The sequence below is a fragment of the Portunus trituberculatus genome, chromosome 49 (assembly GCF_017591435.1).
Source record: "Portunus trituberculatus isolate SZX2019 chromosome 49, ASM1759143v1, whole genome shotgun sequence".
Taxonomy (NCBI): Eukaryota; Metazoa; Arthropoda; class Malacostraca; order Decapoda; family Portunidae; genus Portunus; species Portunus trituberculatus.
This window is the reverse complement of record NC_059303.1, coordinates 5,360,360-5,385,204: the sequence shown is the minus strand read 5'-3', so window position 1 is coordinate 5,385,204 and position 24,845 is coordinate 5,360,360. Positions and strand designations below refer to the sequence as shown.

The 24,845-nt window shown below is 42.4% G+C and overlaps 2 protein-coding genes across 9 annotated transcripts in view; one reads left to right on the top strand and one right to left on the bottom strand.

Moving 5' to 3' along the window:
* Nucleotides 1-628: 628 nt before the first annotated feature.
* On the bottom strand, nt 629-24,731 carry LOC123499327. Of its 6 annotated transcripts, none has more exons than XM_045247203.1 (2): nt 24,710-24,731; nt 629-2,602 (listed from the first exon to the last, which is right to left on the bottom strand). In XM_045247203.1, the coding sequence occupies exon 2, from the start codon at nt 2,591-2,593 to the stop codon at nt 1,283-1,285; it is 1,311 nt and encodes a 436-aa protein (XP_045103138.1). In that variant the 5' UTR covers nt 2,594-2,602; nt 24,710-24,731; the 3' UTR covers nt 629-1,282. The 6 variants fall into 6 exon arrangements, with proteins under 6 accessions (XP_045103138.1, XP_045103137.1, XP_045103134.1 ...); XM_045247202.1 differs by having other exon boundaries at nt 24,692-24,715; XM_045247199.1 differs by lacking the exon at nt 24,710-24,731 and adding an exon at nt 18,170-18,337 and having other exon boundaries at nt 629-2,605.
* The window catches only part of LOC123499323 (GRAM domain-containing protein 4-like), a 106,936-nt gene continuing 94,009 nt past the window's right edge, over nt 11,919-24,845 (top strand). For 2 of the 3 annotated variants that reach the window (XM_045247146.1, XM_045247145.1), the window contains exon 1: nt 11,940-12,581. The gene's annotated coding sequence lies outside the window, so the exon portion shown is untranslated. Of the gene's footprint in view, nt 12,582-24,845 lie in introns of all 3 variants that reach the window. The other variant, XM_045247144.1, reaches the window with a different exon arrangement.

The following is a 24,845-nucleotide window of genomic DNA, read 5'->3' as shown; positions in this document are numbered from 1 at the left end:
GAGAGAGAGAGAGAGAGAGAGAGAGAGAGAGAGAGAGAGAGAGAGAGAGAGAGAGAGAGAGAGAGAGAGAGAGAGAAACTTCACTTCATTATCAGGTTAAGGAAAGAGACCTAATGGACGGCAAGCAATATCTATTTGTCTGTCTATGTATGTATCTATCCATCTATCTATCTATCTATCTATCTATCTATCTATCTATCTATCCATATATATATATATATATATATATATATATATATATATATATATATATATATATATATATATATATATATATATATATATATATATAGTTAAGAAATAAGGAGAATAAAGACTTCTAGATCGTGGGTCTTGACAGGAGGAGGAGGAGGAGGAGGAGGAGGAGGAGGAGGTAAGGAGGAAGGATGATGATAATAATGATGATAATAATAATAATAATAATAATAATAATAATAATAATAATAATAATAATAATAATAATAATAATAATGTACGCGCCGAGTATTGACAGTTACAAGAAGTATAGATCTAGTCTTATTTCACCTCATTACTTATTTCACCTCGGGCTCAAGTAAAACTAGCACCATCTTAAGACTCCTGTAGTTGTTTCTTTTCTTCACCGTGACCAGGAAGAATGACGAGTTACTGATTTATTATTTTTTATTACATGGTTTTGAAAAATAAAATCATGTGAATACACGTACAAACATATACTCCATGCATTAAAATTGTCGAGTTAAAAGTACTTGGTCATGAATCATGGTACAAAAATATATTCGGACATTGTTTTTGAGCTAATATGGTCAATTAGCCATGGCGAGCTTGAGGAAAACATACACTCTGATGCAATAATGCTGATTAACACACAAATATAACACTGCACAAGTACCAATCTGTCACAAATCACGATGACATAAACATCCGGTTAACAAAACTTTTTCCCTTTAGAACTTGTGTTCCTCCAGTCACCACAGCGCTAAGAATTTGACCTGACCTCTGACTATATTTGCAGATTATATATTTGGTAAAACAGGTCACACTTCTTAGCAATTCTACTCCATACGTTCCTCTGCCTCAGAACTTCGCCATCATCTACGAAGATCGAGGAAAGGCACTCAGTTATACCATGATATGTGTACACTTCTACGTGACGGAATGTATGTTTTTGTAGTGTTCCATGTGTGTGTGTGTGTGTGTGTGTGTGTGTGTGTGTGTGTGTGTGTGTGTGTGTGTGTGTGTGTGTGTGTGTGTGTGTGTGTGTGTGTGTGTGTGTGTTGAACATCAAATTAGAAGTGCATTATTAATTTCGTTTGCAATACTTGATTGGCTGCAGTGGAGCCCAGCTGTGTTGGAAAGAGGGAGGTTGGAAACAAGGTGGAGGAGGGAGATGAAGAAAGGGATTGGCAAATGGAGGTGGAGGGCGAAAAAATCCAGGAGGAGGACCAAAAAGTCGAGGGAAATGACCAGGAGGACCGCCAGGGAGAAATTTAGGATGGTGCCGTTGGGTGTCAATTATCGTTGTCTCCTCTCTCTCTTCCTCCTCTTCAGGATGCATCTTGGACTTCATTTTCTCAGCAATGCGACCAATCATGTGAAGCTCCAGGATGTTTCCATTGGCCATGGGCTTCTGAAGGAAGTGATTGATGAGGAAGGAATGGGGAGGTGGTGGGAGAGCAGGAAAGTGTTGGTCGTTGAGAGGAGGAGGACAAAGAGCGAGACTTGGAGGGAGACCAGGCTGGGGACTCAGTATTGGCAGATTATTCCTCGGTATGCCTTCCATTGCGAGGAAATACTTTAGGAATTCATGAGCACTTGGGGACAGTCTCGGCTTGGCCATAGGTCCATTAGCTCTCAGGCGGTGGTGTTCCTTGAAGAACCATCGAGAGGTCCATGCCCTGGTGAAAGGCGTCAGGCACTTGCGGGGACCTCTTGACCTGTGGCAGACATGCGCACGGTCCGATGCTGCCTCTACGTGGTTTCTGAAGGAAATTTCAGTCTCAAACAATATCTTCTTCATTCCGAGGGGTGTTACTTCAATCATGAATTCAAGGGTGTGACCATTCCCATTGTAACCTTCACCGTTGTACCGCCGACAGTCAGACAGCTTCTCGTGTTGACCGTCGGTTGTGAGATACCACGCCCCACCGTATGTGTGAGGATCATACACGGGAAGGACTGAGGAATAGTCAGAGTTGGTGACTAGAATGCGTGTGATGGAGTGGGTTGGTGCCGTCACCATCTCGACTAGGTAGTAGTTCTTCCAGCGCTGCATCATGGTGTCTGCTGAAATGGCGAATTCCACGTTACCATACCAGTCATGTTCGTCTTCATCGCTGTCATCCTCTTTTGCACCGAACCAGAGGACGTGGAGTCTTTTGCAGGGATGGTATGAACGCAGCACGTCGCCCTTCAGGCTGCTGAGCGACACGATGGGCTTCGGCGTCATGCCGTGCTCTATGCAGATGGTGAGAGCATCGTTGAGGTGGACGGTGCGGACCACTTGACTGAAGGGGCGGTAGTGCTTTGGTTTCAAGACGACGCTGCTGCCTCTTTGCGGACGCCAGAGAACAGTGGGTAGCGAGCCCTTGGTGGTGTACAGATGCTGGTCCATTACGGTAATCTGCTGAGAGTTACTCACATCATAAACCGTCCTAAGGTATTCATTATGCAAGGAAGTAAGATTTAAATCAGCATATTCAACATGATAATTTTGAAAGCTAATGAAAATCTACATTATACGATTATAAATCCATTTAGACTTCCAACTTATACACCGGTCATGCTGGCTGACAAGAAAAACAGCATGAATTTTTTTTCCCATCCATAAAAATGATAATTTTCATATAATAATTGCATTTTCTTCCTTAAAATTGCTGCATGCATCTAATCATAATGGGAACACGGCTCGTTTACAAAGCAGCGACGAAAAGGAAAGTGCAGACAAACAAATAAGTAAAGCCACACCTCTATGACGTCAGCAGCATGACTCAGACGATAAGACAGCAAACCTCACGTGCAGCATCAAACAGCAAGATAACGTAGGATCGGTTAAAAAGGAAAAGCAAGCATATAAAGTAAAAGAATTTGGTGCAATTTAGGAGAGGCAGAACACATTGCTTCCTTTCTCTTCGACACACCAACAAACACAAGCACACACACACACACAAAAAAAAAACAATGAGAAACAAAAGACCTCTCCCCATGATGAGTGCGACAAAAAATACAAGGACCATACAGGAACAGAAACCAAAAACACTAAAGATCGGTAAGTAAGGAACAATAAGCATCAAAATATAAAAAAAAGATAAAGGATGAAAAAAAAAAATAAGAAGCACACCCATTTCCTCATCAATACCTGCAGCTCTTATATACGTGCACCCTAACTTTATTTTCCCCACTTACAATGCTTCCCTTTCACCTGACAGTTGTTTCCTTCCTCACATCTGGCACCTGAATGCGCTACAACGGTTCTCGCACACCTATTTCCCTTGTATTGACCCTATCACACATCTGTTTCCCTTGCACCGGCCCCCTTGCACTTGTCTTGCTTCTCTTGTACTCTCTTTCACACCTGACACCTGTATCTCTTGTACTTTCTCCTTCACCTCCCCGATGTTTTTCTACTGCCTCTCTGATTCCTGACATCTGTATACTGTCTTTCTCACACCTGACGCACGTTTCTCTTGTATCTTGTTTCCGCTGTATTGTTTCTATCATAACTGACTTACATTTTCTTTAGCTTTACGCAAATACTCATTCCCGTAAACGCTTTCCTTGTTTCCCACTGGCGCCCACATGTATTCTCAGCCGTCATTTCCCCTTCCAAGAAATTTCCTTTCCCCACGCACTGCACGCCGCACTAAGTGAAGGTTAGTGTCAAGTCATCCGGTACGCCTTCTTAGAATCCAGACGCAATAGAGTTTCCGTCAGTATATGGAATTGCTCTTTCGTGTATATAGGTCAGTAAGGTAATAACTAAGCCACGCCTCTCCCTTACAAACATCGCACACGTTAATTGAAGAGCGGTACTTTGATTATGCACAGTGAAGTTCCTCTCGTCTTGGTTTTGATCGAGACATGAAAGTGTTGTGGAAAAAGAGAGATCATGTGGAGTTGTATGCAGAGTTTCTTGATGGAATTGGTTGTGGCATGGTAATGTTAAAAAGTTAGGGGGTTCCGAGGGTCTCCAAGCGTACGGGTTCGAATCCTGTCCACGCTCCGAGTGTAGGTTGGGCTTCCTCACTCGGGGCAACGGTTTCTAGCGGGTGGGCTTTGAGATAGGAGGTACCCCAAAAGTATCCCCTTTAGCCCATACATTCCCGTGAAAAGTCCATATGGTATAAATAAAAAAAAAATAAAAAAAAGTGGGTCGGTATATTGGATAATTGTGTACAAAACGTTTCTGACAAAAATCGAGTGTCTGGCAATGATCACTTTCTGTCACATCACCAGTTGCTTTTGGTCATCGCGAGCTGTTAATGCAAAGCAGCTGATACGCGCATGTATTAATTTCTTTTCGATTTATAAACATGAGATTCATTAGATTTTCTTTCATCACCACTTACAGCAACGACACATTACTCATGAACGTTAATCTTTAAGCTTTATAATGATCAAGTCACTTTGATCTGTAACATCTCTATTTTCTCCTTACTAAACAAAAACTATGCTTTAATCTCGAGAACATGACAGACAAGCCCACAATGTTCACTCCAGATAAAAGGCTGAAGAGCGACTCGTAAAAACTTTGCAGATAAAACAACACTAACGATACCACAAACAGAGAAGCCAATGTGCACCGGTGACCTCAAGCCGTCGAAAAGGAAAAGTGTGGAGCGGGACTACAAAGCGTGCAGTGGTAATAAAAACAAACAAACAAATAAATAAGAAAATAATCTGGTTCAGCGCAGCATGAGAAAGAGAGGGAGGAAGACAAGACAAAAATTTGGAAGAGTAAGAAAAAGAAGGATAAGTAGTAGAAAAAGAAGCACAAGAACAAAATTCGCATAAGTTTTTGTTCAATAACTGTGTGCAGCTCTATTCACTTTAAATAGTGAGGTACTACTCAGCGTACAATGTGTTTAACTTACGACCAACATGCTATTCGACCAAAGGAAACCAACTCGTCACTTGGGCGAATACAATTTCACATTTTTGGGTGACTACTGGTACTAAATTTGCAAATGTTAAACACTTATGTATTTTACAGTAAAAGGCATTGTTTCTTTATTCGCTTGATTTTTGCTTCCGACGGGAATTTTAGGCCGTTCAATATCACACTTCACTTTCTTCTTCCACAACACAATAATTTTCAGGGGCAACGTCACTTATGGCTATCTTCCTTTCTCCTTTTATAACAAGACACGAGCACCAGGGCCTCACCTTGCTGGTTCTGAGGGTATGGGCGACCTGAAGGTTGGCGCCACACTGCCATCCTCCGACCCTGAGCCATTACTTATAGTCGGAGATAAGATAAACGAGGCAGAGATACGTTTAGGATATCAGGTGTTGCAAGTACGAAGATCTTGTGCATTACTTGTATCAGCATGTTTTGTCCAGTGCGTGGCCTATGTACTACGCATCTAATGAGTAGAATAGTTTTGAACACTATTTTTAAGACTTCTTTGCAATTTTATTTCTAATTTTTTCTTAAAGTTATCTTTATAGAAAATAGTTGCAATATTGGACCGTAAGTCACATCAAAATAATTCTGCACGCATGGCTTGCCCTGACGAAGTCCTACTATGTAATGTGTGACCATTAAAAACTGCATTTAAATCTGTATCTGTATCTATGTGTGTGTATGGGGGTGTAAATGGTGGATGTTATAGGAGATATAAAGCTCATCAGTAAATGCAAACAACATATATGAAATCAGCCTCTGCGGTGTTCCCGGACTTACACACTCGCCTCTCCACCCACCCACCCACACACTGGTGAGGTCACTTGATAAGCCTTATGTCCGTGAGTGTGGCGTCTTTATTCTGACCATGTTCACACAATGCACCACGGAAGTCAGAGAACATTGTTGCTAAGGAGATTACTACTACTGCAACCACTACTACTACTGCTACTGCTATCGATACTTTCTGTTTCTGCTGTTGCTGCTACTGTTGCTGATACTGCTGCGTAGTAGTAGTAGTAGTAGTAGTAGTAGTAGTAGTAGTAGTAGTAGTAGTTGTAGTTGTTATTTTTGTTGTTTTTTGTTGTTGTAGCGGCAGCAGCGGTCACACTTCTTTGCGCAACACAATAGTGCGCAGTGCAGAACAGTGCGCCACGTACAGAACGCGTCGTGATTTGGATAATAATAATAATAATATTTTATTGTCATAATGTCACATACAGTTATCACAGCTAGATAATGATTAATCTGGATGACGCAGGAACAGGCAAGGCGTTTTCCAAGAATACAATCAGTTCGTTCTTGGATGTAATCGCAAATATTCATTAATGACAAGAGTAAAGAAAGAAAACAAATACCGTTATTATTGTTGCTGTTAGTGGTGGTGATGGTAGCGCGGAGGGAGTGGCGTTAAGTGGTGGTGGATGACTGGGTATGGTTATTCCTCTTATTCCTCGTATCAATAATGTTATCAGTAAATGTATACGAGTATCTGTATCAACATGTATGCACAGTGATATCGTTGTTGTCAGCCCCATCACTCGCCACTGCACCAAATGATGGGACACAACGCCACTTGAAGTTAGAAAAGTATTCACAATTATATCCTGATCATTATTACCATTATCTTGCACTTGGAGATGCATAGTAGCGATTTTGTTTTTATTCTAGAACTGTATCGTTGTTATTATTATTATTATTATTATTATTATTATTATTGTTGTTGTTGTTGCTGTTATTATTATTATTATCATCATCATCATCACCATCCTCATCCTCGTCATCATCAGTAGTAGTAGTAGTAGTAGTAGTAGTAGTAGTAGTAGTAGTAGTAGTAGTAGTAGTAGTAGTAGTAGTAGTAGTAGTAGTAGTAGTAGTAGTAGTAGTAGTAGTAGTTGTTGCAATACAAACAAAAACACTATCTCTGCTTATCAATATCTAAGGCAAGAGGAAAAAAAGACTGTGAATATCATAATTTACATTCCCTTCACACATTGGGAGCTTCCGGGAATTCTACCTTTCCTTATCGAACTTGTCAGTGATTACCTCATTACTTTATGACCTCATGACCAGGAGGAGGTACAAGGTGCAGTGTTGCAGAGTGACATCATTATCATATCAGCGAGATCCCGGAACTGATAGCACCTGATAACATTTGAATCTATTGTCATAACAGAGCTTTTGATCAGCTTGCATACAGGAGTTTATGTGAACGTGACTACAGTGTTACCTGCCAATGACGAAAACTATATAATGTAGATCAAGAGATGATTGTATTTGTAACTATAGAAAAAAAAAATCAATATCTCTATGTCCATTTTGCGTGTTACATATTTTGACATGAATGATTTAGGTTCATTCACATGCCATCAATAAATCTGAAGTGGAAGTAATAACAAGCACACCGTAAACGTACAAGCCACGTCAAATACTCAATACAGATAGCATACGTGTTTAACTCTGACACACACACACACACACACACACACACACACACACACACACACACACACACACACATCAATAAAAAAAAAGTCACGCATGGCTCCCAAGGTCAACTAAATATGTACACGCCTTGTTCCTGCCGCGTTCCAATCATGTCTACCTGGCGAGAAACGCGTACACCTTATCACTGAGCACCTCACTTGAGCAACTCCCTCGCCAAATCAGGACAGAGCCACTCCAATCCGGTGAACGTGAACTAATCTTTTTCCGAGAGATCTTAAGCGATCATCACGAACCGTACACGACTACGCTGCGGTGCTGTCGTGACTTGAAAGTTGGTTAATATATGAGTGATTCAGCGAGGTATGGTGAGAGGCGCAGCGTTAAGTAAACACGGCTACAGAACAAAGATGAGGAAGGGAAGGGAAGGGAAGGGAAGGAAAGGAAAGGGAAGGAAAGGAAAGGAAAGGAAAGGAAAGGAAAGGAAAGGGAAGAGAAGGAAAAGAGAAAAGTAAAAAAAGAAAAGGAAAAGAAACGAAACGATACGAAATGAAATGAAAGGAATGGAATGGAAAGGAAAGGAAAGGAAAGGAAAGGAAAGGAAAGGAAAGGAAAGGGAGGGGAAGGGAAGAGAAAGAAAATAAGAAGAAAAGATACGAGAAGAGAGGGGAAGGGAAGAGGAAGAGGGGAAGGGAAGGGAAAGGATGGGATGGGATGGGATGGGATGGGATGGGATTGGAAGCGAAGGGAAGGGAGAGGAAAAGGAAGGGAAGGGAAGTTAGGCTTAAGTCACAGGAATCCATTTACGGGAGTCCGACATGCAGATCTCAGCACCAGTAATATAATCCGTCGACAAAGCATAACTCGTTTGTATTTCTTATACTCGTAACTTGTGTTGGTGAATCCGCTTCTTGTAAAACACATGCTTCCTGACATAGCTGCATATATGTATGGAGGAAATACATATGCTTGGGTTAAGATATCGAATTATATAAAAAGACTCAAGATAAAATAAATTAACTATATCAGGCAACATATCCGAAAATGTGTTTGTCATTATTGAATGATGTGTATAGAAAAGGAAAATATGCTTAGGTACTGAAGAAAATTACATAAAAAGAAAAAAAATAGACCACAATGAAAAATGCAATAAATCATGCAACGCTTCCTATAACAACACGAAATAGAAAAAAAAAAAATGAGTCAATCACACAATACTTCCTAAAACAACACAAAACAACAAACAACACCAAGAGGAACAATAACAAAACAAAAAAATAGCCGCAAAAGCAATATCAAAAACAATTACACGACTTCATCATTTCCTTCCTAACAATCAAGAACATTACATCAAATCATATCCTCTAGGTTCACAATAACTTTAATAACACCACAGCCTTTCAGCTAACAAGTACATCACAGAGAAGAGGTGTAGAGAAAACGCGTCTCCAGCTCAGCGTCCTTCTGAGTTGCGTAAAAAAGTAAGGTAAGGGGAGTCTTTGTAGAGCTTCAGATTACTGCACCGGCAAACTAATAGAATACAGAGAGAAGAGAAGAGAAAAAAGACATGTAATACTCTTGTGATTTTGATTCTGTTTTCCCTCAGTTAATAAATCCATTAGAACAAGTGTGCCCCTCTCTGTCAATATTCGTGTTTAGTGTGTGTTATTTTATCGTATACTGGTGTTCATTCTACTTTGTATTTTGCATTTGTTTCTGTTTCTTTCGACACACACACACACACACACACACACACTCTCTCTCTCTCTCTCTCTCTCTCTCTCTCTCTCTCTCTTCTACAGGTGGCAAAAATATAGTATTAATCATAGGTGTTTACTGCGACAGGTGCTCCACTTCCGTATAAGGCCAATTACCAGTTAAATACGATCTCCCGAGGCGCGGTAATCGGCTTCAGTGCGGGCAAAGCTTCCTATAATTAATCATCTACCTGGACTTTCCACTTGGCAAGGTGAGCGTATCCTCTTCCAAGTGGGTAAATATAGCATCTATGTTTGTTTCCCTGTCTGTCTCATCCACCTCCTAACTCGCTCACTCTGCTTGATTTACCGCTAATTTCATGCTACTCTTCGTCAGGATTCCCAGCGTTAGTAATACAGGAAGGTGTGTGATGTAAAAACTAGGTCAAGTATGAGAGAAAACGAGAAGGAAGATTAATAGAGGAGGATGGTGAAGGGTTGAGTAAATATGGAGGGGAGAGAGAAGCGAGGAGGAGAGAGGAAGGCAAGACGAGTGCTAAAGGAAAAGGGAAGGAATAAAAAGATGAACGAGATCCATTAGAGAAAGAAGATAATGATGGATGAGGTTATGGTGGAAGGAGGAGGAAGAGAGGGAAGGGAGAGGAGGAAATAAGAGCAGAAGAGAGAAAGAGGAGAAATAGGGGAGGAAGGCAAGAAGGTAGTGAGGGGGTTTTAGGTGGATGGGAGAGACAGGGAGGGGGAGAAGGGAAGGGAGAGAAGGGAGAGTAAGGGAGAGGGGAGGGGGAAGTAAGACCTAGACATACATACACTCCCTCACCTGGACCGGGTAAACAAACTCAAGCATTTACAAACACTTTGAAGCACGCACCCCATTTTCTTCGTCCGTGTCTGCTGCGGGTGTGCGTTTTGCGTCCGTCATTTTGGTTCTGTTTTCCCTCGGTCAGCTTGTCCATGAGAGCAAGTGTTCCCCTCCCTGTGAATGCCCCAGCGATTGTTCGTTTTTTATATTCTTATGGCAGTTTTATTTTCCTTTGCCTTGTAACTTTGTTCGGTTTGGTTACGCTAACTCTCTCTCTCTCTCTCTCTCTCTCTCTCTCTCTCTCTCTCTCTTCCCACAAGACAGTATGAAACGTGACGCATTACCACGCAACAGTTTTCCCACACGTACAGCCTACGCATCTCTCTCTCCCTCTCTAAGCCTTCCCTCTGCACTCCATCCTCCTCTACTTACCGCCACCTTTGTCTCTCTCAAGGATACTAGGAACGGTTCCTGGAGGCTTCTTGGGTACACGTGATTCAGGCCGTGAAGAAAAAATAGCACGCAGGAAATGTTACTTAATACTGACTAAGTACTGTTCGTGAAAAGCCCCGGTATGTTTTGTTTATTATAACGCAATGGGTACGAGGTATGCTGAGAGAAAGAAAGGAAGATGGAGTGACTTAAATTTCGATGAGATTTTTTGGGAAATTGTCTTTTCTGTAACTTTTTTTATTTATTTAGTTTATTGTTTTATTTTTATTTATTTACTTATTTATTATCATTATTATTTTGCGTGTGTGTGTGTGTGTGTGTGTGTGTGTGTGTGTGTGTGTGTGTGTGTGTGTGTGTGTGTGTGTGTGTGTGTGTGTGTGTGTGTGTGTGTGTGTGTGTGTGTGTGTGTGTGAAAGAAAGAGAGAGAGAGAGAAAGAGAGAGAGAGAGAGAGAGAGAGAGAGAGAGAGAGAGAGAGAGAGAGAGAGAGAGAGAGAGAGAGAGAGAGAGAGAGAGAGAGAGAGAGAGAGAGAGAGAGAGAGAGAGAGAGAGAGAGAGAAAATCAACGAACAAATATGGAAAACTAAATAAAAATAGAATAAAAACAACAACAACAACAACAACAAGGAAACACGTAGAATGGATATACAACCAATAATTTCCATCACATTTTTTTCCTCCACATAAGTTTCCATTTTCCCTCATCACTAACTTTCCTCTTCACATTTTGACTCCCCTCACCTAATTAATTAAATTCCTACCGCTGTCATTACCCTCTAGTATTACTCTTCCGTCTCGTCCCACTCCTGTCAATGTACACCTGACGTTCCTTTGGTTGGCAACATCCTCCTCTTCTATCTGTCACACCATCCCCCTCTAGTCTCCCAGGAAGTCTGCTCTCTGCTGTCACTAAGTCATTTAATCTTCACTCTCTGGGATCATGTGGTCATGTAGAGAGCGATGTACCGGTTTTGAATTTTGTTCTCCCTCTCGTTTCCCTTCTCTTAGCGTTCGCGTTATATGAAGGAAAAAAAATAAGTGAGTTATATTGATGTGGGTTCAATCTTCAGCAGGATTCATTATAGGCGAAAGGAAGGATAGGGAAAGGGAGGAACGAATGAAAGGAAGTAGTCAAGGGTGAAGAGGTAGAAAAAAGTATTCGAACGTGTTGATAACCAGGTAGGCTATTAAAAGAAAGCTCCTCCCTCTTCTCTCTCTCTCTCTCTCTCTCTCTCTCTCTCTCTCTCTCTCTCTCTCTCTCTCTCTCTCTCTCTCTCTCTCTCTCTCTCTCTCACCTTCGCCCTTTTATACTCTCTTCTTACCCTCCCATCCATCCCCAGGCACTGCCTCCGTCCCGTCTCAGTTTCCCTCTCCTCCCTCACACACCATCAGCTTACCTGCCACTCTCGTCCCACCTTTCCTAGTAAGCAGTCAGACTCGCACTTTCCAGTAGCACTCTCCTAAATACATTGCTGAAACTATCACAATCTATACAAATAAACACCGCGTGCCTTACTCCCGCCCTCCTTCAACCTGGCCAGCCCCTCATCCGTCAACAAACCGGAGACTCAAGCCCGGAGGAGAGTGCCCGTCGCAACCAGAAAACGAGGAGTGGCAACCAAGCGCACGAAACCCTTTTGGTGCCCTGACTGACGTTCAGTGTGTCGCGTGGCGTCTTGGAGGCTGTGGCGCCGTCTTTGGTGCCGACCGCTACTGAGAGAGGCTACCAACCTCGTGAACGGGTTACTGAGCCTATAACCCATTAGAAAAGAGTTTCATCTCATACAATCGTGAACTAAATTCTTGACTAGTGCGGGAAGGTGCCAGTGGTTCTATATGGAGTGCTTAATTGTGTTTAATTATCGCTACCGGGCCTGAAGGGTGGAGATCGCGCGGTGACAAGCAGGTGTGCGAGGGCCCCGCAGACACCCCCTCGCCTCGCTGCAGCAGAAGGAAGACCGACAAGTGCGTGCCATATCCAAGGCCACGAAGGGACAACCACCTCCACCGCCACCGTCAATACTTGTTTCTCACCCTTACTTGTGGCAGCTTATCGACAATAAGGTAGCAGTGTGTGTGTGTGTGTGTGTGTGTGTGTGTGTGTGTGTGTGTGTGTGTGTGTGTGTGTGTGTGTGTGTGTGTGTGTGTGCGTAATTCACCTCGGTCGCCTGCTGGTCACCCAGCCAGTCTTCCCCATTACGGAGCGAGCTCAGAGCTCATAGACCGATCTTCGGGTAGGACTGAGACCACAACACACTCCACACACCGGGAAAGCGAGGCCACAACCCCTCGAGTTACATCCCGTACCTATTTACTGCTAGGTGAACACACCCCACACATTAAGAGCCTTGCCCATTTGCCTCTCCGCTTTCCGGGACCAGCAGGCGACCTGTGTGTGTGTGTGTGTGTGTGTGTGTGTGTGTGTGTGTGTGTGTGTGTGTGTGTGTGTGTGTGTGTGTGTGTGCGTGTGTGTGTGTGTGTGTGTGGTTCACTGTTTGATCTGATCTGTTGCAGTCTCTGAGGAGACGCTCATTATTTCCGATCTTCGGATAGGCCTGAGACCAGGCACACACCACACACCGGGACAACAAGGTCACAACTCCTCGATTTACATCCCGTACCTACTCACTGCTAGGTGAACAGGGGCTACACGTGAAAGGAGACACACCCAAATATCTCCAGCCGGCCGGGGAATCGAACCCCGGTCCTCTGGCTTGTGAAGCCAGCGCTCTAACCACTGAGCTACCGGGCGTGTGTCTGAGCTACCGGGCGTGTGTGTGTGTGTGTGTGTGTGTGTGTGTGTGTGTGTGTGTGTGTGTGTGTGTGTGTGTGTGTGTGTGTGTGTGTGTGTGTGTGAGAGAGAGAAAAAAACATCCATCAACACCACGTGACACAAAAATTAACACGCACGTCAACTAATACAAGTAATTCCTTCGTCAACATTATCTGTACCCAACTGACACACTTCAAATACATGATCGTAAACGTCTTGCCTTTCACATCGATATTCCTCACTTGGTGCGCTTCCTTCCCCAAGCCCTCGTCTCCCTCATGCTCCGGGGAACCTCTTCTCCTGAGTCTGGGTTATCTATCGCCTTCGCTTCTAAACACAAGAGAGGAGGGATTTAGCCGGTGCATCTCTATTCTCCATCCCTGCAACGTGAGCTCTATAGGAACCATATTCTGAGACACATCCGCACCGCTCCTTCACTACTTCCGAAACGTTTCTTGTTGATGTTACATTAGTTTTGAGTGTTTTTACTGTTCTACTAATAATTAATAAAATTCTTACATTATTCACGGGAGAAACGCTCATGAAAATTCAGCCGATCATCTCTATTGCCTTTAAAAATAGTAGTGATGAGAGAGCAAAGCATTTCTGCATATGGCCAACCAGGTGCTCATGAATCCATGGCCTTGCAATATGACACTGGAAGGCTCAGGTTACAGATTAAGATGCCAGTGTTACTTTACTGTTAATTTGCATCTCGAGTGGAAACTTAGAATTGCCGAGATCCTGGTGCATGGGGTTCAGTGCGATCTCATTTCTCTCCCCGAGTTCCCTGAGTTATGTTACTGTTCGAAAGTGTCAGCTACGTGAGGCTTACTTAGGATGTTGGGATGTACGTTGCGTTGTTTGTCTTCAGTGCATGTCTCTCGTTTCCATGCGTTTTAGTTCTTTACTCTTTTGTCTTTTTCATCTTCTTCAGCCTCTTCAGTCTCTTCTAATTAACTTTTGTTATCTCATGATCTCTTTTAATGTTCTGTGATGTCGCTTTCCTCTTTATTTCTTAGTTATTTATCTTTTCATCTATTTTCACACATTAATTATTTTCCCTCCCCTCATTCAATTTCCATTTTCTTCCACTTCAATATCTCCCTTTCCTCCTCGCCCCTTCACTCTCTTTATCTTCCACCCCTTCTTCCCCTTTCTCTTATCTTCTTTCTCCTATCTTCCCAAGCATTCTTTGTTCCCTCACTTCATTGAATTTCGCATAACATCATCATTTCCCAAACTCACTCATCTATACCTCACCTCCCTCCTACCCAAAACCCTCACGGACCCATCTTTGCCTTCCTCTCCTAATGTAAGCCGTCAGGTGAGGCGGGCCAGGTGATCCCCTCGCTCCCTCCCCTCCTCCCCTCGATGACTAGGTGTGTTTATGGTCTGGCTCCACTCAACAAGCTTTCTATCCTACCTTTGGCTCTCTCTCTCTCTCTCTCTCTCTCTCTCTCTCTCTCTCTCTCTCTCTCTCTCTCTCTCTCTCTCTCTCTCTCTCTCTCTCTCTCTCTCTCTGTGTGTGTGTGTGTGTGTGTGTGTGTGTGTGTGTGTGTGTGTGTGTGTGTGTGTGTGTGTGTGTGTGTGTGTGTGTGTGTGTGTGTGTGTGTATACTGTCTATACAGACAGACTGACTCACTGACTGATTAGCTGAGTGAATGTCTGCCCCTTCTCTCTCTCTCTCTCTCTCTCTCTCTCTCTGGCAACATCGATTAGATTCTGTGTCTGCTCTTAATTACACATAACAAACTGTAGTGGAAATTACTCAAGTCTTCAAGTATTTTCACGATTTCCATGATAGTTTGACAAGGACTCTTCATCACCAATGGGAAAGGGACTCATGAAAACCCGTACCCAGGTATCACTATCTGCAGCCTTTTGATGAAACTCCTTATGATGAACAAAGCATCTCATCTTTCTTAGCTTCATTATCCAAGACTTCTTCTATCGTATCTTTGACTTATCCCTTTCCGTTCTCTTTCCCTCTGGAGTCTGATTAATATCCTCCTCCCCCTCTCTCCTCCTCTTCCTCCTCCTCCTCCTCCTCCTTCTTCTCCTCCTCCTCCTCCTCTTCCCTTCATTTATCACAATACTTTTTTTCTTCAAATCGTCGCAATTCATCCTTTTATATTTTTCTCTTTTATTCCTTCTGGCAATGTCACGGTTCATCTCAGCTCTTTGAATAACTAACACCCTCATGTCACTGGAATATTTCCTTTAATGACTTGGGAAAACAAACATTACTCTCTCTCTCTCTCTCTCTCTCTCTCTCTCTCTCTCTCTCTCTCTCTCTCTCTCTCTCTCTCTCTCTCTCTATCTATCTATCTATCTTTGAAAAAAAAACTCGGAAGTTAATATTTCGTCGTAATTAATTAGTGCGATTCATTCGTAAGGAGAGAGAGAGAGAGAGAGAGAGAGAGAGAGAGAGAGAGAGAGAGAGAGAGAGAGAGAGAGAGAGAGAGAGAGAGAGAGAGAGAGAGAGAGAGAGAGACTTTACCGATAACAAAAAGAAAAACAGGAAACGGGAGAAAAAACATCCTGAGACTAATCATCACAAGACAAAACTATAGAAATAAATATGGATATACGAGAGAGAGAGAGAGAGAGAGAGAGAGAGAGAGAGAGAGAGAGAGAGAGAGAGAGAGAGAGAGAGAGAAACGGAGAATAATCAACATATTTTACACATCACAAACCGCGTTACAACAAATATTAGCTACTTAAGCAATACAAATGGATGTGGCTGCTTCAGAATTCTATAGGTTAAAGTGAGGAGAGGAGGAGAGAAAAGAGGAGAGGAGACAGAAGCTAGGCAAGGCAAGGAGCGGGGAGAACTGAAGCAGGGCGCGAGGCAGAGGAGCGGCGAGAGAGCAAGAGCGAGAGAGGGCCAAGTGGCAGCGGGTGGCGGGTGGACAGACACTTCAGAGGCTTCCCAGATTCCGTTTATTATGACGCACACCTGATGGCAACACCTCGCCGCCCTATTTCTCTGGCGCCCTTCCTCACCTCGGGCACTGATTGGATCTTGACGTTCGCTCTGATTACTGGGTCACGCGTGTCTCCCTGAAGTGGTGAAGGCAGAGTCAGTGTATCAGTGTCCCTCTGTTAGGTCTGACGTGGTGTGTGTTCTCTCTGCCGCCTGTGTTGCCACCTAGTTTGTTTCACAGCAAATAATTATGAATGTGTCGAGGAGAGGAAGTGGTCTTATTTGTTTTTGTAAGTGGTTTGTTTAGGTTTCTTTCTTTATTTTTGTTCAAGGTGGTTCTGATCGAATGTTACTCTTATATCGTATGATTTATTTATTTTTTCTCATTTGCTTGTTGTTCTGTTTCCAATATTTTTCCTAGTCGTGTTTGTTATGTTTATTTATTATCTTATATTTAATTTACTAGTTTCTCTGATTCGTGTTTGATTCATTTGCATTTCTATTTCCAGAACGTCTTTTTCATTCAGTGGTTTTTGTGGACCTGACTTGTAAATGATTGAGTTTTCTTGTTTTTCTTTTACATTCGCTCGTTTTAATGTTTTACTCTGTGTGGCTCCGTTCACACGCATCAAATTTACCTTGTATATTTATCTGAACGTTTTATTCACGGCTTTGTTTACCTTAACTTGAATCTTTTACCTCCCTAACTTTAACTTAAACTCCCTATTTCATTTAATTTTCTTGCCATTACGACAATTTTTTTCTAATACTCTACTTCCATCTTTCTCCTCTACCTGAGTAAGCATTTGATATCCCTTTATAAAAACCAATGTAACAATTTATCTTTCATTCCCTTATAAAATTTCTCCCTCACCCTAGCAACAAAAGTGGTCAGACTACCCTTTCTTTCCCCTCACAATCCTACCAACAATGTCTGGCTTTTGACGTGGTCTTCCTCTGCCTCCCTTCCCCTTGTACACCACCGCTCAGTCCGTCCCTTCATCTCCCGTGCATCCTGCAATCTTCCTTCCCAAGCGTCTTCCTCCGTATTTCTCTGTCTGCTCCTCGACAAACCTTCGTCCTTCTTCCGATTATCTATCAAGAATGACGAAATCCCGAGGATAAATACGACGGACAAAGGAACGTTTACAATGAATAAGTGGAAACTGGAGAGAGAGAGAGAGAGAGAGAGAGAGAGAGAGAGAGAGAGAGAGAGAGAGAGAGAGAGAGAGAGAGAGAGAGAGAGAGAGAGAGAGAGAGAAAGAAAGAAAGAAAGAAAGAAAGAAAGAAAGAAAGAAAGAAGGAAAGAAAGAAAGAGAGAGAGAGAGAGAGAGAGAGAGAGAGAGAGAGAGAGAGAGAGAGAGAGAGAGAGAGAGAGAGAGACCTTGGACAGACAATAGTAATAACGTGCAGAGGATAATAAAGAGTGAAAGGAAAGGCAATAAGTGGACGCTGGCAACAGTAAGAATCAGGGGAGAGTAAGAATGGATCTTTTCATCTCCCTCCCTAGGCGACACGAGGACAGCACACTCACAGTAATCGGATCACCATATAACCGAGAGGAAAAGGGTATTAGGAGCAACTTTTCCAACACAAACACGCACTTGCACTTGAACACCACGAGGCATGCAACAATGCACACACAACATAACACAACACAGCAGATTATCTCAGCATCCAATAAGTGATTTTAAAAGTGCACAGCCACAGTATTTCAGAGCAAACACTACATGCAGATGCACATATACACTTAACACTTCATTCACGAAACACTATACTACTTAGATGCAACTCATACAGGCACGTATAAGGGCGTAGTGGTACCAAAGGTCACAAACAATTTCATGCACAGGACACAGGACACATTGTTACACTTTTTACACTCAAACACTATTCACTTCACAGTCCCTTCATATAACACAGGACTTTATCGCCTGAACTTTCACTCACTTAGGCTTGCAGTGTATCGTATATCTTGGAGAGCCGTAAGTACAGTAGTTCTTGTCTAGGGGAGGAGTACAAAGCAAGTGGTGGTCAGACTGGCGAGAGGAGGATATTAGTCGAGAAGTCTTGACGCGTTACAAACACGTCACTGCCAGGCACATGATGATACAAGCTTCAGCCAGGAGGTTTTCCCGCGCCTGAATGCGATACTTGCCTGACTCACGTACACTCACTGAGACGAGGAATGACTCTCACTGGCGCATACGTATGTGTTTCCGCTCCAAAATCACAGGTAGAATACGTGTATAAAGTTATTTTCTACGTATGCACATTCTTAGCAACAGGTTGTTCTAGGAGTCATGCTTCTTCCCTTTATCATTACTAAGAAACTCAGCCGCTCAGTTAAAGCAGGAAATGAAGTGTAACCTTGAATTACACCACGTGATTAGTGTTGTGTTTGCTCAGTTAGGGAGCAACGAGGTGGTGGTGGTGGTGGTGGTCATGGCAGTGGTGGTGGCAGTGACAGCGGTGGTGGTGCAGGTGGTGGTGGTGGTAAAGCGTTGCGCGGTAGTGACTATTCTAAATCAGCCTGTTGCTGACTCAAGCATGCACAACCTCGTGATTATCTCTCTCTCTCTCTCTCTCTCTCTCTCTCTCTCTCTCTCTCATAAAAGCACGACACGCATGAACGCAACTCCCCTTCCACACAGCGACAGACAAGTACACGCCAGCACATACTTATGCACCAGAGCACGCACTACCACGCATGTCGCTTAACCACACCAGCATTCATATCCACGCTGACTTATTTATGACGCAATTATCAGACTGATTGCTAAATTAAACAAAACAGCGCAGCGTAGGCAGCCACATGCACATCACTAAACGTTTTCTGAGTAAATTGTGTTGTATTATATTTTCTTCGAGAGACTTAGTTCGTTTTCTGCTTAATGCTGACGCAACAATGGAGAGTGATAAGGCAACACTGTCCAACACATACGTAGAGAGAGAGAGAGAGAGAGAGAGAGAGAGAGAGAGAGAGAGAGAGAGAGAGAGAGACGTGAACTGAATTTAATAGTAATACAGAATAAACATAAAATTACGCTTTTTTTCTTTTCCATCGAACGAACTGAATCTCGCTTATCTAGAGCCACGTGAGGTCAACATACTTCTGATCTTTCTAAAACGATGAAAAGTAAGAACAGTACATCGAAAAAAGATAGAAGAGAAGGAAGGAGGAGGAGGAGGAGGAGGAGGAAGAGGAGGAGGAAGGGGAAGAGGAGGAGGGGAAGAAGGTATGACATTGGCAACATTTTCTATATTTCACCGTCACTCAGAATTCTTTGACCTGGAAGTATGAGAGAAAATGTCCTTCAGTGAACAGCAGCACGAGAGGAAGAAAGGACGGACAACCTCAAGGACAGGAAGGAGTAACGGAGGCGGGGAAAGGAGGACGCGAGGCGATCATTCCCAGGCGTTAGCGGATCTGTTCTTACTCTCTCTTCCTCAACGCTCCTGAGACCACAACAAATCTCGTCTAATGGTCGGTGAATGAGTTGAAAAGGGATGTGCGTTTATAGTGAGACACTGAACGAGAAAAACATATGGGTAATGCAGGTGTTGCTGACACACACACACACACACACACACACACACACACACACACACACACACACACACACACACACACACACATATATATATATATATATATATATATATATATATATATATATATATATATATATATATATATATATATATATATATATAGAGAGAGAGAGAGAGAGAGAGAGAGAGAGAGAGAGAGAGAGAGAGAGAGAGAGAGAGAGAGAGAGAGAGAGAGAGAGAGAGATTCTCAAACATGTCACTTCACAATCTTCGATCTGATCGCCAGTATGGCTTCCGTCAAGGTCGCTCTACTGGTGATCTGGCTTTCCTTACTGAGTCTTGGTCATCCTCTTTTAGAGATTTCGGTGAAACTTTTGCTGTTGCGTTAGACATATCAAAAGCTTTTGATAGTCTGGCATAAAGCTTTGATTTCAATACTGTCCTCCTACGGTTTCTATCTTTCTCTCTGCAACTTTATCTCAAGTTTCCTTTCCGACCGTTCTATTGTTGCTGTGGTAGACGGCCGCTGTTTTCCTAAATCTATTAATAGTGGAGTTCCTCAGGGTTCTGTCCTGTCATCCACTATCTTTCTATTAAGGCGGCGTAGTGGATAAGGTGGTGAGCGTGGGATCGGGCAGACGTCCACGCGTAGGTTCCAATCCCACCACGTGCAACCTTAAAACACTTTGCCATTTGTCGAGTGGTTTAAAGTTACCTACATATCACCATGATACCCAGGTTCTAGGACCTAGGTGGTTACACTCAAGATGAGCTTGGTTGGTGATATGGGCCCTAATATGGGTACCACTATAAATAAAATTGCGCCACTAATGGGCGGAAGCTGAACAGCGCTTCCCATACACTCTTCAAGTGTGCCTACAGGCGCTATAGGCCTCAACGTAAAAAAAAAAAAAAAAAAAAAAATATATATATATATATATATATATATTATTCATTAATGACCTTCTTAACCTAACTTCTTGCCCTATCCACTCCTATGCTGATGATACCACCCTACATCTTTCCACGTCCTTTCAGAGACGACCAACCTTTCAGGAAGTCAACAGATCACGCAAGGACGCCACAGAACGCCTGACTTCCGATCTTTCTAAGATTTCCGATTGGGGCAGAGAAAATCTAGTAGTTTTCAATGCCTCAAAAACTCAATTCCTCCATCTATCAACTCGACACAACTTTCCAGACACCTATCCCCTCTTCTTCAATGACACTCAACCTCTTCCACACTGAATATCCTCGGTCTGTCCTTTCTCATAATCTTAACTGGAAACTTTACGTCTCATCTCTTGCTAAAACAGCTTCTATGAAGTTAGGCGTTCTGAGGCGTCTCCGCCAGTTTTTCTCACCCCTCCAACTACTTACTCTGTATAAGGGCCTTATCCCCCCCCTGTATGGAGTACTCTCCGCATGTTTGGGGGTTCCAGTCACACAGTTTTACTAGATAGGGTGGAATCAAAAGCTTTTCGTCTCATCAACTCCCCTCTTCAGCCTCTTTCTCACCGCCGAAATGTTGCATCTCTTTCTATCTTTTATCGCTATTTTCATGCTAACTGTTCTACTGATCTTGCTAACTACATGCCTCCCCTCCTCCTGCGGCCTCACTGCACAAGGCTTTCTTCTTCCTCTCATCCCTATTCTGTCCAACTCCCTAACGCAAGAGTTAACCAACACTCTCAATCATTCATACCTTTCACTGGTAAACTCTGGAACTCCCTCCCTGCATCTATATTTCCGACTTCCTACGACTTGTCTTCTTTTAAGAGGGAGGTTTCGAGGCATTTGCTCCCTAATTTTGGCTGACGATTTTCCTCTTTGTAGGAGCCAGCTCTCAAGTGGGCCTATTTTTATCTCTTCTTTCTTTTTGCCGTTGGCTGGCCCTCTTCCCTACATATAAAAAAAATAGAATAAAAATAAATAAATAAATAAATAAATAAATAAATAAATAAATAAATATATATATATATATATATATATATATATATATATATATATATATATATATATATATATATATATATATATATATATATATATATATGAGTGAATGTTTAAAAAACTTAAAACAGAAAAAAGAAAAGAAATATTAATAATACAGATGTGGAGGCGTTATAAACAAAAGATTGCTTACAATAAGAGAAATTAACTGATCATACAAATGTGGATGACTTATAAAAGGAATGTTTTTGCAATAAGACACTGATGAAAGAGTAACATAAAAGTTGATGCATTATAAAAGAAAAACTATTTACAATAAGACACTCAAGAAGAACAAGAAACAATAACAAAGATTACAAGAGAAATGTGTTTTTTCTTTCGGAAAGATGAATTCCTTTCACGATGAGAATTACACACAGAATAAAAGAACTTAAGCAAAAATAATAAGAACCAATGAAATAAAAAGATAAAAAGAAAAAAAAAAAAATATATAAAAAGAAAAAAAGGAAAAAAAAGAGCAACGCTGCTAACAATAATAAAATAAGAGCACTTGATTACTGCCTACAAAAAGACACATGACAACAAAGACAAAAACATCAGCAGTTATAAAGGTGCTGAAGAAGAGTAACAGCAGCAATAAGCAACAGAACACCACCGTCAATACCGCTTGCGCCACCAGCAACAGTGATCAAAAGGAAATCGACAAGAATAGCGGTCTTCCTACACACACACACACACACACACACACACACACACACACACACACACACACAGAGAGAGAGAGAGAGAGAGAGAGAGAGAGAGAGAGAGAGAGAGAGAGAGAGAGAGAGAGAGAGAGAGAGAGAGAGAGAGAGAGAGAGAGAGAGAGAGAGAGAGAGAGAGAGAGAGAGAGAGAGAGAGAGAGAGAGAGAGCATTCCCAGACACATCATCATCATCATCACCACCACCACCACCATCACCACCAGCAACAACGACACTAGCAACTATTATGTACAAAAAGATCACAATAATGAAATAAAAAAAATCGTTCAGCAGAAGCAGAATAAACAAGAAGGTGGAAACAAAACTGAAAAAAAAAGTAAAAAGAGAACACAAACTGCATTACCATCGTCAAAACCGAGGCTTCTCAAACACACACACACACACACACACACACACACACACACACAACTTGGACAAACAAACAAACGGGACGAGCGGTGTTTCCAGCGAATGGGGTAGAGAAGGAGACGGGACTGCAATACACACGGATACAAAGGAAGTCCAAACAGCAACAGTCCCTGATGTCCTAGCTTACTAGGCTGTTTGGGTTACTATTCTACTCTGATTATCAGTGAGAGAAACAGGATAGGATTGGAAGAGGCTCCTACCACCCCCATCCTTCCAGACAAAGCTGCCCGGAAACAGGAAATGGTACCACTCGGCCCGCTCGGCCTCGAGGGGACGAGTACGTCTAGCTGGCCCATCTGTGCACGGCTAGATTAGGTCATACTTGGTCTAATTTTGGCTACAAATTTCTTCTATCAAGGAGAAGGAGGAGGAGACGCCTCGAGGAAGAGGAGCAGGAGATGGAAGACGAGAGGAACAGAGTAGGCATCAGATTCTCACTACAGATACGAAATGCCATGTGTTACCGTCTTCTTTCATGCTTCTATTTTTGGCACCGCTCTCATTTAAGGCAGAAGTATTTCATGCCAGTAACGTTTACGACCTGTTCTACCTCAGTCATTCCGGTAGATAGTAATGCACTTTTAATTTTTCAGTACCAGTCATTTTCACATGAACGCAACGCCAGAGAATACCATGTCCTCCCTCGGGTTATAATGATTTAGCGGCGCACTTTGCATAATCTGTGTAAAAATATTCCCTTGGTAATCATTTTGGTAGAAGCAATCACCCGGGACTGGTTGATGCTCGTTCTGTGGGTTTAGTTTTCAGCGATTTACTGTAATTCGACCTATCGCTGTTCGACCACCAACTGTAATGGAAGATGTGTTATAATTCAATGGGACGTTCTTTTCATAATTTCTTTCCTTCATGCGTAATTTTTTCGTGGACTTAATAAGCGTTGCAAAATTTCTGTAGTAAGTTCATGCAGTCGCTCACACCGGGATGGAGCAAAACGTTTTACTGCACGGAACATTATAAAAGCATTAATGATATTGTACTGAATAACGGAAATAATACTACTATTGCATTCAACACCGTAACAAAAGTAACAACAATCCAATAACTAAGACTGTATATAATGAACAGTATAGAAACAATACAAATACTACAATGAACACCAACAAAAGAATACTAAAGAAAAGTAACGAGCGTCCTAACTTTAAAGTTTGAATGTATAACACCACACTCATGAGTTGACCTTCACCCCGTGGCGGCCTCATCCAATAAAAAAACAAAGAACAGACCAGACCAAACAGCCACGCCAAGTCCCTGCATGCTTACGTTTATAGCCACCGCACCCTTGTCCGCTCTCCCTCACGCAGCATTACTCCGCAATCCGCTTGACTTCTGGGAATCGTATATCTAACACCGCCTATATTTAGCATCATCGAATACCGCTCTTTATGCCACTTCCTTACCACTCTCCCCGGCATCCACCTCCCTCTAGTTGTTTCTCACTCCATTTCCACTGCTCAACCTCCTCCTCCCCGTTCTCCTCCTCTACGACGACAATAATGACGACAACAGTAACAACCATAACAACAAAAATTGTCCAAACAAAGAGAACATAGATAGGAAATAATTTTCAATTGATATATTGGAAATTTTTTCACTTTTGTACGTGAAAGGATGAAAATAATTGTTATAGTTAAAGGTGATGAAAACACGAGAAAAATTCAATCAAGGTCAACCAATAACCCTTCTTCCTAATAGAAATATCCTTAAAGCACTTTAGTCTACTCTCAAGGAAACGAGATAAGGACGAGTATGTAAACACTACAAAGCTTACAAACCACGGTCAGGCCACGCACCAGGACGCTCAGGGTCGCCCCACGGCACGGGTCGTCAGGTAGAACAAGGAGAGCGATACTGGCCCAGCAGGCTGCTGCCACAACACTGACTCAAGGACCAGTGTCGTTTTGTTTACGGCTCCACTGACCGCGGGCA

What these genes read in the sequence shown, in the direction of transcription:
- LOC123499327 (XM_045247203.1), bottom strand. Translation starts at nt 2,593, where the DNA reads ATGGACCAGCATCTGTACACCACCAAGGGCTCGCTACCCACTGTTCTC.